This window comes from Saccopteryx leptura, chromosome 6, assembly GCF_036850995.1.
Source record: "Saccopteryx leptura isolate mSacLep1 chromosome 6, mSacLep1_pri_phased_curated, whole genome shotgun sequence".
In the NCBI taxonomy this organism is placed as follows: Eukaryota; Metazoa; Chordata; class Mammalia; order Chiroptera; family Emballonuridae; genus Saccopteryx; species Saccopteryx leptura.
In genome coordinates this window covers 9791386-9806615 of record NC_089508.1, presented here as the reverse complement: position 1 = coordinate 9806615, position 15230 = coordinate 9791386, and the positions used below count along the sequence as shown (strand labels likewise).

At 37.1% G+C, this 15230-nt stretch overlaps 1 protein-coding gene across 8 annotated transcripts in view; it reads right to left on the bottom strand.

The window, feature by feature from the left end:
• The window catches only part of DICER1 (dicer 1, ribonuclease III), a 69746-nt gene that overhangs the window by 41315 nt on the left and 13201 nt on the right, over nt 1–15230 (bottom strand). For 2 of the 8 annotated variants that reach the window (XM_066343407.1, XM_066343409.1), the window contains exons 2-7: nt 8341–8404; nt 7320–7420; nt 2929–3091; nt 1874–2004; nt 764–898; nt 192–352 (exon numbers count right to left, since the gene is read on the bottom strand). In XM_066343407.1, coding sequence (XP_066199504.1) covers nt 192–352; nt 764–898; nt 1874–2004; nt 2929–3091; nt 7320–7373 — 644 coding nt within the window. In that variant the 5' untranslated portion in view covers nt 7374–7420; nt 8341–8404. Of the gene's footprint in view, nt 1–191; nt 353–763; nt 899–1873; nt 2005–2928; nt 3092–3719; nt 3907–7319; nt 7421–8340; nt 8405–15230 lie in introns of all 8 variants that reach the window. The other 6 variants (XM_066343408.1, XM_066343410.1, XM_066343405.1 and 3 more) reach the window with 4 other exon arrangements.

Below are 15230 nucleotides of genomic sequence, written 5' to 3'. Positions count from 1 at the left end.
TGAAAATAAGGTTAAACCCTGCATTCGCAAGTAACTGTCCTGATAAAGAACTGCTAGTCTTGCTCATTCCTTTTACCAGCACTGTTTTCTACTGAACAGGTCCGACCTGCAAGGCGCTGATGTGAAAGGCACAGAAGACGCAGAATTAGCTCTGGCTCACCTGACCACACCAGCCCAGCGTATGTGCATACCTGTCTAAGACCACCAGGTCAGTTGCAGTTTCAGCATTACTCTTAAGAATTTTCTCCAGTTTCTGAATCTTTTCTTCTAATTCCTCCGGATCACATTTCCCATTTAAAATGGAAGCAGTTAGTCCCAAAATACGAGGGCATGATGGACAACTTTCACAGAGCTAACATAATAAAAGGTAGTGACAGTAAAAAATTCATTTTGCAAGGCCGTACCAAAAGAGACATCACCATATTAAAACATGTAAAAAATACTGACAAATACTAAAAATATTACTTATAGAACTATCATAGCGTTTTTAAAAGCTGTTTATCAAAAAGGCAGGTTTAAATATGCTATAACAGATTATATAATTCATTTATGTTTAAAAATTTATTACAGGTTTAGATTTACCATAAGTATTATAGTTTATTATTATAGAGTATAGAGTCTATGTTAATTTACTATTTTCATTCACACACTGGAACCAAGTTCTCAAGATTGGTAACTAATAAAGTGTCTGAGCTATAAAAACACTGTTCATGCTTGGTAATTTGACTTGAATTATTAAGACTTATAAAATATAAAAACTTACCTTCATAATTTCTCGGTAGGGGTGGTCTAGGATTGCAAGATGACACTCATCAAACACCAAAAGATTAATGTCTGACAGTGATAAGTAACCATTTTTCAAAACAATCAAGGCGACATAGCAAGTCATAATGAGAACCTAAAATAAAATCGACACCAGTATACAAACAAATGTGCCATCCACCTGCCCAGATGCACTTACATGAAAGCAGATTATGGAGCCATTGTATTGATGAGAACTTAGAAACCCATTAGTCAAAATTAAAACAAAAATTCTAAATATATGGAAGGCTCATACATTAGAACCAAGAAAGAGAACTAGGAAAACATGAAACTACAAGAAAAAAATATGATAATGGAGAACATGTTTATATGATAAATCTATTAAATCTACTTCAGGCTTTCAGGTTCCTACATTCGTATTTTGAATGATGAGACCTGTCGATTTAATCAAATCACAGAACACACTGCTTTTTTTTCCTTTTTCTTTCTGTTGAATTGACAAGGTTGTCTGAAAGATGACATAAGCTAAGTGTTCTCTTTTATAGCTTAGCATTCTGAGGACATTTAAGTGCTTTTTTAATGCAAACTTAATCCCATACATGAGACATACTAGTTGACTGTATGTAGACTGTAAAAGGTTAGGAAGAAAATAGCTCTTAACCACTTCATATCCACCACCAACACACAAAAGGCGTTCAACACATGCTGACTACATAGAAACATTAAGTTACAGGAAGTTTCATCAACGATCACAACCAAGAACTATCTCCAGTTTCAAGACATTTAACTCAAGAGTCAAGAGTATTATTTTCTGAAAGCAGGTCATCTGCAAGTTGGAAATACGTAGCTGAATTTGGTGCTTTTCAAGCAAGTAAGTCACACTATAAAGCTGTTTCTTTTCTATGAAGTAAAGCAACAGAAACTAGCAGTCTCCTTGGCTTTGGGGTGAGACTCACAGTGAGAGAGTGCATGGGGCTAGTTTCTGGGCTGACACAGCACAGGAAAGGAGAGTTTTAAAGTTCAACACTGACAACAAGGCTACAGGTCATCTTATTAATGAAGTCAACGACTTGTAGGGATTTATAGAGTAAAATTTCTCTACAAGTCTTACCTGGTGCTTAGTAAACTCTTGGGTCCATTTCTCTTTTGTCCAAGATGCATTTACTTCTAGGTTTGAGTATTCTCCAACCTTGAGATCTGAATGAGTTCTGACAGCTGACACTTGCTGAGCAACCTGGTTTGCTAATTAAAAATAGAAACTCCATGTAAATGTGAAAGTTTGCTCTAGTTGGTTCTCTGGACTATTAATGATTAAACAGTTAAGGAAATCCTCGTTATTATGTAGTATACCTAACCACTTATACTTAAGATATTTCTAAAATGCGCCTATTAGACTCACTGCCCTGCCTCTGTCACTCACTTCAGAGAACCTTGTACATAACAGATTCCTTCTTTATAGCTGATTTTCCCGAACCTAAAAATTTAATTTTTACGCTGCATGCTAATACTTCAGATCTACCCCTCCTGATTTCTTCAATAAAATCAGATCGTTTCACCAAGAAATAAAGTAGACTAATACATACTTAGAGCACAAAACAAATCACACGCTGAGGAATGACATGGTTGTATTAGGAACTAGATCTGCTCAGGTTCACATCTTGTCCTTTTTATTTTAATGTATAATCCCAAACACATAAAAACCAGTATTTTAAACTTACTGAGGATCTATTAAAAAGCATATATCTTGCTACAACTAGTATAGCAATATAATAAATCAAAAAGTTATCAATCTCATAATCAAGCTACCTTTTGATGTATTTTGTGAAGCTAAAATATCAAAAACAAAGTAACTGTCACAATTTAGATTATGTTCCAACAGTAATCCATTCAAAAGAAATGCAGAGTCAGAATTAAATGCAATTACATTGAGAAGAAAAGCTAGTTTAACGCCTATGAAATAACGTGGCTAACGTTTCAGAGAAACGCTATCAAGTTAAGAAAGAAGACAAACTTTCTTTTTCTGCTATCAGTTTCCACAAGCACACTATCATCAAACTCTTCACATTTTTTTAAGAATTGAACCTAATGCCCACAGAGAAAATCTGCTTAACCATAAAATCTCATCTAATTTCCTCCATACCATTTGATAAAATAATTTTTTATTACCAGAGTTGACCAAGAACACCGTCCTTTTTCCATGTCTGTTGAAGTCTCCCCTGATCTGATAGGACAGCTCTTTAGTGAGTAGTACTGCAATGAACGTCTTCCCTGAGCCAGTGTTCAAACAGACTATGGTATTACGGTCCAGAGCTGCTTCAAGCAGTTCAACCTGGAAACACAGTGGGGAAAACGATTATACACTTCTTATCTAAGTACGAAAGTTAGAACATTGGTTTTGTTTTAATTTGGGAAATTCCACTGTTTTCTAAAATCTTCCTCCAATAAATTGGCCAAAAAGCATGTTTTCTAATCTGTATATACGAGTAATAATCAGAGGCATTAAAATGCCTGTTATATATAACTGTGTTGTATAAACATGTTGAAATGCATTTACAATTCCTCTAAGAAAGACTTCTGCACGGACAGAATACCTCTTTAGAATGATATAAATGACTAAATTTACAGTAACCGTGGTTCTGCCAGCTCAGAGTTGTTCACACCAATCTCAATTCCTACCCAGTCCATGAGGACAGACACATCCAAACGGATATTAAGGAACAGGGAGGTTTCCAGAGGGGGTAAAAAATAAGAAACTTGACAAATAAAACTATCAAACCAATTACCCAGCAGATGTTAGGAAAGAAAAGGACTATTAAGAATAAAGGTATTTGGAATAAGAAAATTAATCAGAAAAGGAAAGCTTGAAAAGGTAAATGAGTTTTATAAGTTGTGTCAACTATATGCTAATTTATTCCATTTTAGTGAAAATGCTCCAGTATTAGTGTTCTCATTAGTACCTGATATTTTCTTGGCGTATAAATGTTATCATGAATTGCTTCTTGTTGCCATGGCAGTCCAAAGAAAGGACCCATTGGTGAGGAAGCAGGGGTCATGAGCTGCAGGCCTGCCATGCTGAGGGGCTGCAAAGCAGGCTTTCATTCATCCAGTGTCTCTCTCATTGCATTTTGTTCTAGCACAGCTTTACTACAAAGGGAAAAAGAGTACCATTACACAACCATGCAGGGTTAAAACAAAAGAAAGCACAGCAACAAGAGAAACATCAGACTATCACTCCAATGGGCCTTTCAAACTCTTCCTCTAACTGTTTTCAGCTTTTTCTTGATTGCTATTTTTTAAAGGAGGATCGGTTTTAAAAGTCAAGTATTCTATTCTCTCCAACCCAGCAGCAATCCTATCCCTAGAAACTTGTCTAAAAGAACTAGGCAACTGTACAAACATGTAAGTACATGAACACTTATTGATGCATTATTACTAAGAACAAGAAATAACTTTAAATGTATTAATAAATAATTAGCTAAGTAAATTATGGTATGGCTATAACGAAACATTTGAATCCGTGACGAAAATACACACTGATATTTACTGACACAGAACCATGTCCACAGTATGTATACTATGCTGCCTTTCTACATATCTGTATATAATACATGTAAGTAAATGCATAAATATATTTCAAATATTATTTGTAAAGCTTATGATGCTATTATTGAAAATATAGTGAGAAAATGTACAGAAGGCACATAGCACTGTACCTGTACAGGGGAAAGATTCAAATGCCTGCCAACATGCAGTTATTTCATCAAAAGACCAAAACACAGGTCTTTTCTCAATTAACAACCTAGCATAGATGATCGACTATTTAAATATGTATCTTTAAAATTATCCATACCCCAAAGTAAAACAAGTCACACCATTCTGTGAAATGATAGTTTTTTTCATAGTATCTAAGCACTCTTATGTATCTCATGTCTTCTTTCCCAAAGATAGCTTTGATTTATAAAATGACAAAATAAAAATTGAGTCTTTCTAAAATCCCTAACCTGCACATAGAGGGTTGGGGTTTCAGATCTCTATGTCCAAGTCCATCTTCAGCTTTCCTGACTATCAGCGGACTTTACTTGCCCCATAGAAGGGAATTTCCTCCCTGTACTGCTTTGGAGTATCCTCTGTTATTACTCTATGAAACTGAAAAGAAAGAATACAGCTCTTTGTTCCTCGACAACAAAAACTTTGAATCTCCTGACATGCTGAATTTACAACCATGGTACAACACAGTGACTTCAGCTGATGCAGCTAATCCAACAAGAAGTCCCAAGTGCAGTCCTCTTTCCTGCACAGACACATACAAATGCCGATTGCAGAGATGAATTCAGCTAAGCAGAACTCACCATCCAACTAACACAAGTATGACCTCGAGTACATGGAACAGGGCATATGGCTGCTGGAGCCAAGGGCACCAGCACGGCAGGTGCCATCTGTGGGCCAGACAGTGCAATCATTCTCATTACCTTTCTCGGAGGAGGACGGCAAGCCAAGTGTCCCAGAGTACAAACTGGAAAACTACCAAGTCATTATTTTACCTGGGTCAAAGAAGCAATCTGCCCATTCTCCAGTGAATCACAGCCCCAGCAGCCATTCCTTCCCCCCACTCGAGGCGTTCACTTTTCTCCATTCTGCAGGCCCACAGGATGCACACCCTCAGATCCATCATTCAAGCTTTTTACTCAACACAACTGCCAAGAACTCAGAGTGAAAACTATTTTACCTAAAATTCAACAGGTCACTGTCAAGGCCAAGGCTAAGATCCAGCAGCAGCCCCCGCCCGGCTCCCTCCTTGGAACCCCTCTCTACTTCTGCCTCCTACTCCAGGCTGCTTCTTGTCTGGGGTTATGTATCCTTAAGCCTGACCCCTCACTCACTTTTCACCCAACCCAAAGCACAGATAGGCAGAAAGTATCAGGAAATCAGTGTAAATCTTGGGGGGGGGGGGGGGGGAGAAGCCAGCAACAGTGTAAATGCCCAAATAGCGCTACCTCCATCCCATACAGCTAGGACCCAGCCACCTCTCCTCCCAACCACGGTCACCAATTCTTCTCATAAAGATGACATCAGCAATGACAATAATTAGTAACTCCAGCAAAAAGCTGTCTAAAAAAAAATAGGACTATTCTTTTTTAAAAAAGGAAGGTCTGTATTCTTTGAAAATATATTAAAATACAAAGAAAAACTATGAAAATCTTCCATATTGAAGAAAACTATCAAGAGACATGACAACTAAATGCAGAAACTAGTCTCAGACTGGGTCCAGTACGGCAGAGCAATGCCATGAAGTTCATTACTGAGTTCACTGCTAAAGCGCAGAGACCAGCACTGTGAAACTCACAGGAGTTTTCCTGCTGTATGGCCGTGCAGTATGGCCATGCACTATGTAAAAGAACATCCTTACTCTTAGGAAACATGCACTGAAGTGTTAAGTGGTAAAGGGCCATGATATATGCAACTTATTCTCAAATGGCTCAGAAAAGGGAACTAAGCATAGAGATAGAATATGTATGCACAAATGATAAGCAAATGAGCCAAAATGGATAATATCTTGCAACTTTTCCATAAAATTGAAATAGTTTCCAAATAAAGAGTTGTAGAAAGTAAATAAATACAACCAAATGGCCTAGGATTTCCGTGAGTATAGGAACTGTGTGTCTCACACACATCTGTATCACCCGGGACGGGGCAAACAAACAATGCAGGTTTGCAGAATGAAAGCAATGTCCACGTGAGTAGCATAAAAACCTTCAAACAGCCTCTCTCTGCCTTTCCTAATGTATACCAATTACATGTATTCCGAGACAGGATATACACCTTGTTCTTTCACTGGCACACATGTTCCCTAAGAACAAGATATACAGCCTCATTCTCCATGGCTCTTAAATTTCCTGGTCCTCACACCATATATACAGTTAAATAAGTATCTGATGAAGCAAATCAGAGATTCGTGAATGTCCACACAATAATGTATAAAACAGAATCATAGCTCAAAAAAATACTTATATTTGGTTTGGGAATCCACACCCACCCAGTCCTCCCAGCCTTGAGTGCAGAACAAGAGGACTTGCACGGAAATGGAGGACAGTGATTTAGCCCTCCCAGTTATAGTTTCCATAAGGTTAATTTTCATTCTATTAGTACACAGTGGCTGGCCTCAGTTATATATTTCCTGTTTAGGGAAACCAAGTCCAAGACTTAAAAATTCAATAGGTAATCCAATAATGTGAAAACAGAAAACCTGTAATTTTGCCAATTTTTACTTTCTTTAGCATCTTGAAATAAACTTTTCCCCTTAACTTAGCCACAATGAAAAACTGAGTGCCCACTGGTAAGAGCCTACAGAACAGAGATGAACTAGTTAACTGCTTTGAGCCCATACTCACTTTACGAGACTGTTTTCCAATCACAGATTTTAAATTTCTGGTCAAACAATTTACACTCATGAAATTGGTAAGGCTGTTTCATTCTGAGTATTACTAATTCAGAAACAACTTAATACAACCTGCAAATAAACTCTTCCACTTTCCACATAGGATAAATTGCTGATTTACCGTTTTAATGTTTGAGACCTCTGTGTTGCTGTTGTCTGAACTGCATTTTGACATTGTGATAGCAGTTTATTGGAAAATCACAGCATGCCCATGCTTCTGCTCTAAAAATAAATGCAAAAATAGCCAACTGTAAGATTCCTATACTTAAAATGAATATAAACACATCTATAGGAGTACCTTATTGATATGAAGAATTGAATAAAGGCCATTGTTTTTATATTAAATTTTAAACAAAAGACATATGGATTATTTTAGGATATTAAGTTTTCTAAAGCAAAGAACAAGAGAAGGAACAATAGCAGGTCTAATTCCAAGAGGTGGGGGGAGGGAGTTCAAGAAAAGATTCTAAAATAAATACAAGGAAATGAAATAAAGTAAATAAATTCTGAACATAACAACTTGGAAAATGAAAAAAATAAAAGGATAAGTATGTTGTATTTCCTAAATCCACATACACAAAAGAAATGACAAAGGTTACCAGAAGAGATAATTTGGCCGGAAAGTCCAAATCACCTATGACAGGTCTTCAATACGTGTATAAAAGGTATCAGCAATTTTAATTTCTCAAAATGAAATTAAAAACACAAACTCAAAGAACAGTTAAATCCACACTATATACTCTTACAGAATTCATTTGTGATAGAAGAATTCAAGAACACAGTTCATCAGTGTTAATATTGTAGAGAAATTTAAATTTAGGGGTTTTCTCCTAAGAGAGAAATGGAAAACTAAGGAAGCATGAAGTACTGAGAAACGAACGTTGCCTCTGTTCGATCTGACAGCAGACTCCTTGACCTTACTGCAACACCTCTACCAGCACAGGTGCAGGACAAATTGGCCGTGGGCCTTTCGCTTATCCAAGTGCCGCCCAGTTGTTTAGGGAGTGACTCGTGGTTGAAAAACACTGGTTTAATGGGCATTCCTTTAAACTTTCTCATTCCACACACAAATTTATCTTGCGGGTAGATTAACAAAGCAGAATGGGGAAACCTTAACACTATTTAAGTATGTACATATTTACCTCAAAATGCTGATTCTAAGTTCTTTCAGTTTCCAAGTCTGTATTAAGTCATACCCTAGGTAACCTAAAAGCAATCAGAGAGAATATTTTAGAACATACAACTCAGTTTTAAAAACCAACTTTAAGAAATTTCCTATTTAACAAAACTTTCATATTTAACTTATCAGAATAAGATCCCTGATAAAATAATTTAGTTATCTACTGGGAGTAAAGAAAACAGTCCATGTCTGAAGAGATACCCTTTAAAATTTGTATTTACTGTGTTCTAATACAATTGGAAATTTTAAGAAGTTGTTAGTATAATCCAATATAAGGGAGAATTCTTGGCAGTAAATTACATCCCCCCCAGTAAAATCTGACTTTAAAAACACTTAAACATTATGCTAAGTATCATGCTTTTACAGGAGCATTTTAGTATCTATCCCCCTATCTCCTAGATTGCAATTTGTGCTTCCTTAAACTACCTCATAATCTCATTTATAATTCCATTCCATTCTGCCACCTAGTAAAATGTAAATTGAATACACCAACATCACTCTCTTCCTCTTGTCTAATTAATAGTTACCTCTTTTCTAGAAGTGTCATGACCACAATAAGCTGATAATATCATACTTTGAAATTCACTACAGCTCCACTATTACATCTGAGTTAGCCAAACTATGTATTTACCTAGACATTTCTATATTGAAAAGTTAACATTACAAATACAATGAGAACTTATTTTATGTTCCTAATACACAGCCAATAGGTCACACTTCCTTACTTTAATTGTGACCACAACTTAAATTACAAACATACAATCTCCTGTTTGATAGGCCACTTTCTAACTCAGAAAAAAAGATGCCACTACCAGATACTCTATCAAGTTTTAGTGTAAATTGACAAACTCAACCCACATTAGCATCTAACTCAGGGGTCGGGAACCTATGGGTCATAAGCCAGATGTGGCTCTTTTGATGGCTGCATCTCGCATGCAGACAAATCTTTAATAAAAAAAAAATGTCAAAAATATAAAACATTCTCATTTATTACAATCCATTCATTTCCTACTGCTCATGTTCCTGGTTGCGGGTGGCTGGAGCCAATCACAGCTGTCTTCCGGGACAACACCAAATTTTTATTGGATAATGCCTAACGTACACAGGTTGTTGTGAGGTCAGGAAGTAAACTTTCCTCCTTTTAATCAAGTAGTCAACTAGCTAATTGCAGAAACCCTTTTGACGAAGAAGATGACTAAAAGAAAAAAAGAGGAGTATTGTACTTTTCAGCAGGAATGGACAGAGGAATTCACCTTTGTGGAGAGAGCAGGTTCTGCAGTGTGTCTAATATGCAATGATAAAATTGCATCGATGAAACAGTCAAATATAAAGCGGCACTTCGATACACGCCATACTACATTTGCATCAAAATATCCAGCGGGGGACAGCAGAAGAAAGCATGTCAATAGCTACTGTGCAGAGTGCAAGCTAGTCAGCAGCAACTCCGTGTTTGGACCCAACAAGGTGACTGGAATTTGGCTAGTTTTGCTGGTGTTTAGCAATTGTGAGAAACGGAAAGCCATTCACAGATGGGGAGTATGCCAAAACATTCATGCTTGATGTTGCCAATGAAGTTTTTGACAACTTTTTGGATAAAGACAAGATAATCAAACGAATAAAAGACATGCCTCTGTCGGCAAGAACTGTTCACGATCGTATCATCATGATGGCAAATAAAATTGAGGCAACACCAGTGAAGGACATAAATGCAGCCCCATTCTTTTCTCTCCGCTTTGGATGAGTCAACAGACGTAAGCCATTTATCCCAGTTCAGCGTGATTGCAAGGTATGCTGTTGGTGACACACTACATGAGGAAAGTCTTGCTGTTCTGCCTATGAAAGAGACAACAAGAGGGGAGGATTTATTCAAGTCTTTCACTAAGTTCGCTAAAGAAAAAAATCTACTGATGGATAAATTTATTTTGGTGTGTACTGATGGTGCTCCGTGCATGGTGGGGAAAAACAAAGGATTTGTAGTGCTTCTTCGTGAACATGAAAAGAGACCCATCCTAAGTTTTTACTGCATCCTACATCAGGAGGCGCTCTGTGCTCAGATGTGTGGCGAGCAGCTTGATAAGGTGATGTCGCTGGTCATTCGAGTGGTCAACTTTATTGTTGCCCAAACTTTAAATGATCGCCAGTTTAAAACACTGCTGGATGAAGTTGGGAATAATTATCCTGGTCTGCTTCTGCACAGCAATGTGCATTGGTTGTCAAGAGGGAAGGTGCTCAGCCATTTTGTAGCTTGTCTGAGCAAAATCCAGACTTTTCTTGAAATGAAAAACGTCGAGCATCCTGAGTTAGCTAACACTGAGTGGCTCCTGAAGTTCTACTATCTCGTGGACATGACTGAACATCTGAACCAGCTCAATGTGAAAGTGCAAGGCGTTGGAAATACAGTCTTACCCCTTCAACAAGCAGTGTTTGCATTTGAAAACAAGCTGGAACTCTTCATTGCCAACATTGAACCAGGTCGTTTACTACACTTTGAAAAACTGGGAGAGTTTAAAGATGCAGGCACAGCAACTGACCCTGCTCAACATCTTGATCTCCAGCAGCTAGTGGGCTTCACATCTAATCCCCTGCAGTCATTCAAAGCACGCTTTGGAGAATTTCGTGAGTGCATTCGTCTTTTTAAGTTCACCCATCCACACGAGTGTGCAGTGGACAGCGCCAACCTGAGTTACATCCCCGGTGTCTCCATCAGAATTTTGAGCTACAGGTTGCTGACCTTGAGGCCTCAAACATGTGGGTGAATAAGTTCAAGTCACTGAATGAAGATTTGGAAAGACTTGCACGACAGCAAGCAGAGTTGGCGAGCAAACACAAGTGGGGAGAAATGAAAAAACTTCAACCTGCGGACCAGCTGATTGTCAAAACTTGGAAGCGCTTCCCGTCACATACCACACACTGCAGCGTGTGAGTATTGCTGTACTGACAATGTTTGGCTCTACATATGCATGTGAGCAGTCTTCCTCACATCTAAAGAACGTTAAGACCAACCTATGATCATGTTTAAGCCTGCATGAAGCTTAACCTCACCACGTATCAACCAGACTACAAAGCCATCAGCAAAACCATGCAGCACCAGAAGTCACATTAATGGTAAGAAGTACTTTATTCATCATTGCTTAGCAACAGCATAACAACGTTATTAAAAAGAATTCAGAGACTTATTGTACTTCAAAAGTGTTGGTCTTACATAAAATGCACACATTTACTTGTATTAATATTTAGTGTTAAACATATTGTATGGCTCTCACGAATGACATTTTAAAATATGTGGCGTTCATGGCTCTCTCAGCCAGAAAGGTTCCCGACCCCTGATCTAACTTGTAAATGGCTGTACTGCTTCACACAGAGGCTTGTAACGACAGACAGCGGACCCTCTGATCTAAAGTCTAAAGGTGTCCAGAGCTCCTGGTGCACGTTTTCAAAACTGGTAACAGAAAACTTCCAACTCATTCATTTTCTTGTAATGTGTCACAGATTCTGACACTATTACCTTTACAAATATTAATGTCCAGATTTTGTTCCTAATCTTGTGAAGCCCAAATGCACAACTACCATAAAGTTCCAGTGAACAGAACAGAAGAAAACCATGAACACTGTGACACTAAAACATTGCCAAAAGCACTTGTGTAATCCAACGGATAAAACTAAAACATGCTAGAAGAGCTTCCAGTCCCTAGGAACGGACCAGAAAAACAATCTGAGATGTTTCAAATTAAAATTACAGCAGCTAGGGAAAGAAGGAACAGTTAGCCTGTTAAGACCTCTGAGCCAGCTCTAACAGAAGACTGCTCACACTTCCTGGTCTATACGGACAACCAACATGCTGTCTTTTCTACCTAGCCATGCTGCTGGTGGCTTGTTCAGATTCCATGCCCCGAGATCAGTAGTTTTTTGCTAGTAATGGTCTAATAAACCCTTTCTTTCAAAGGACTCTCAGCTATGGAAGTTAAATGTTTTTATGTAATGCAACAAATGTGCTATTAATAATCCAAGGCATTATTTTAACTCTATCCAAACCCAACTTGCTAAAGGCAGGCACTCTTGGTTCTGATACAATGTACAGATTTATATGGTTGTTTATATGGCTGTTGGTATAAGGGTAAAATTTATATTAAGAGGCTTAATTCTCCAAGTTAAAAATAAATGGCAGTGCCTGACCTGCAGTGGCGCAGAGGACAAAGCATCAACCTAGAATGTTGAAGTTGCCGGTGCGAAGCCCCAGGCTTACACAGTCAAGGCACATAGGAGAAGCAATTACTATGAGTTGCTGCTTCCTGCTCCCCTCCTTCCCTACTTTCTAGTTCTTCTATCTCTAAAATCAATAAATATCGAGAAAATCTTTAAAAATCCAATGATATGCTGCCTATAAGAAATTCACTTTAAAAAATATAATACAATAAATGGACTTCTTCCCCATCTTTTTTTTTTTTTACAGACTTCTTTTTCAATTCTTTTTAAATGTATGTGAATCTTAAACCTCTAGCCCTTCTTACTTCTCTGGAATGTTTCTTTAAAGATCTAAGAGCATCTCTGAAATGTAATCAAGAAAGATAATGCCCAATCAAGTTTTCTAAGAAGACTTGGACCCAATCTGCCACCTATCTCCTTATAAAAACCTCCCTCCAAGTGATAATGGTACAAGAAATTAGAGATTTATCCTGACAACATGGATATAGTGGGTTGTAACCACTGAACAGAATAAAAGAACAAGATTTCTTTCTGTCTTTGTAATCTCTTTAGTTGCTGACCTGTGATGTTGTGATGTCACCTTCTGGTTCAATGTTTACTCAATAAAAAACCATTTTCTTTTTCTTCTACCTTTGTGGAGAGATCTTCTGGGTTGTGAGGCGATTTTGTTTCTAATTATATTTCCTCAACACCAGCTTAAAAAAAATGTCCATTCTCAAATAGTATGCATGCCATTTAACAAAATTCCATTTAGTGGAACTTAAATACTAGAGAAACCTAAAATATGCTGCCCAACTACAGTCAGGAAGGGAGTTTTAAAAAGAAGAGGGAGCCAAGTGGGCAAACAGCCTCTTATTTAAAAAAAATCTGCACATAGAAAGCATCCAGTGGTTTAAAAATAACTCCCACCAACCTCCTTTCTCTACGTTTCAGTTAGAGGAGTCTCAATTGTTTTACACCAGCTTCCTAAGTCAAGTGGATGCTCTGGCCTCTAAACAGGTTCTCATAGTCACTCCTCACACAGGCTCTCTGACGGAGAAGGGGCCCTAAGTAAGGCCACTGGCAATGTAGGAAGCAAACTCTTTTTTATTTAAGTACTTTTCATTTAAAATCATCTGAATGCCAGCAAGAGGTCCAGTGAGGAAGACCAATGCTTATCAGACTCTACCACCTTTCTCTAAAGTTTGCTTCTTTGCCTGCAAAATAGAAATACTTGACTATTTTGAGGCTCAAATAAAATCATGTATGGATATTAAGCCTCATGGAGAAAAAAGTGCTTACAACATAGAAAATGCTCAGTAAATGGTAGTTTTGAAAAACAGACACACTACCATCTCTATCTGGAACTATGTTTTCAAACAATTCTTAAGATTGTAAGAAATTTCTTAAAGAAAGCCTAAAATGTTTAGTAATCGTAAAATTCAGTATAAATATTTTCATATAAATTTAAAGTACACAAGATTTTATACAGTATTTTAACCCAATGAACATGAAAAACCCCAAACTCTGACTCACCTAATCATTAGGAATTTATAGTAGAATAAAAATAAAATTTCAATCACAAAATACAGCATATAATGCAAAATAAAATTAAATAGCTTTGTATTCACTATTTTTCTTTAAAAGCAATAAACAAAAAGTATTGTATGCTATTTCCGTTGGCTCCACAGACATCATTGAAAATATTCTTTTCCTTAACTGTTTCTTTGGTACCCAGGAGGGCAAGAAATCATCATCATCAAATGGACAAATTCTGAAAACACGAAATGTAAGATAAAACAAAACGATAGAAAATATCCAAAAATGTTATAGTATACAAAATAAATATTTCAAAAATTTATCAACTCCTATTTGGCGAACATAGATTATGAAAAGACTAAGGTCAAACCAAAGGCTAAGACCAAAGAAAAGAAAAAAGGGATAATAAATTCAAGAATTTAAACACTGATAGCATTAGATAATTATAGTTATTTCTCTTTTTTATTTGTCATATCTGCCATTATTAGAAATCTCTGTATATTAATCTAGCCTATAACACTAACGCAAAACAAGGAGCAGAAATGCTTCCTCCGGGCCCCGGCCTGGCAGCTCAGTTGGTCAGAGCAGCACCCCAACATGCCAAGGTTGCGGGTTCTACCCTGGTCAGGGCTCATACAAGAGTCAAGAAATGAATGCGGAACAATGTATCAATGTGTCTCTTCCCTCTCTCTCTCTCTCCAGAAATTAATTTTAAAAAATTTTAATTAAAAGAAATACTTCTTTCAACATTACCAATTCTAACAGCAAAATTGCCCCTCCCACCCAACCCCCAAATCTAAATACCTCACAATGAATGAGGAATGTAAACAAACCATGACTCATTTTACATGATGTAGTTTCATTGAGCCATTAAAAATAATGAGGTTATAATGAACAAAAATGCTTATGTATGGCATTCAATGAAAAAAAGCAGAATATTTTTATTTATAGTAAGATCATGATTATCTCTTCAAGTTAAAAACTAAAAAATAGAAGGAGGGAGGAGAAATGGAAAAAAAAATATTTACTCAAAAATTGAGGAAGTGATTACTACCAGGAGTGATTTCTTTTCCTTAAACCATTTCTGCAGTGTAAAATTCCCTACAATTTGAACACATTACTTTTAGAATT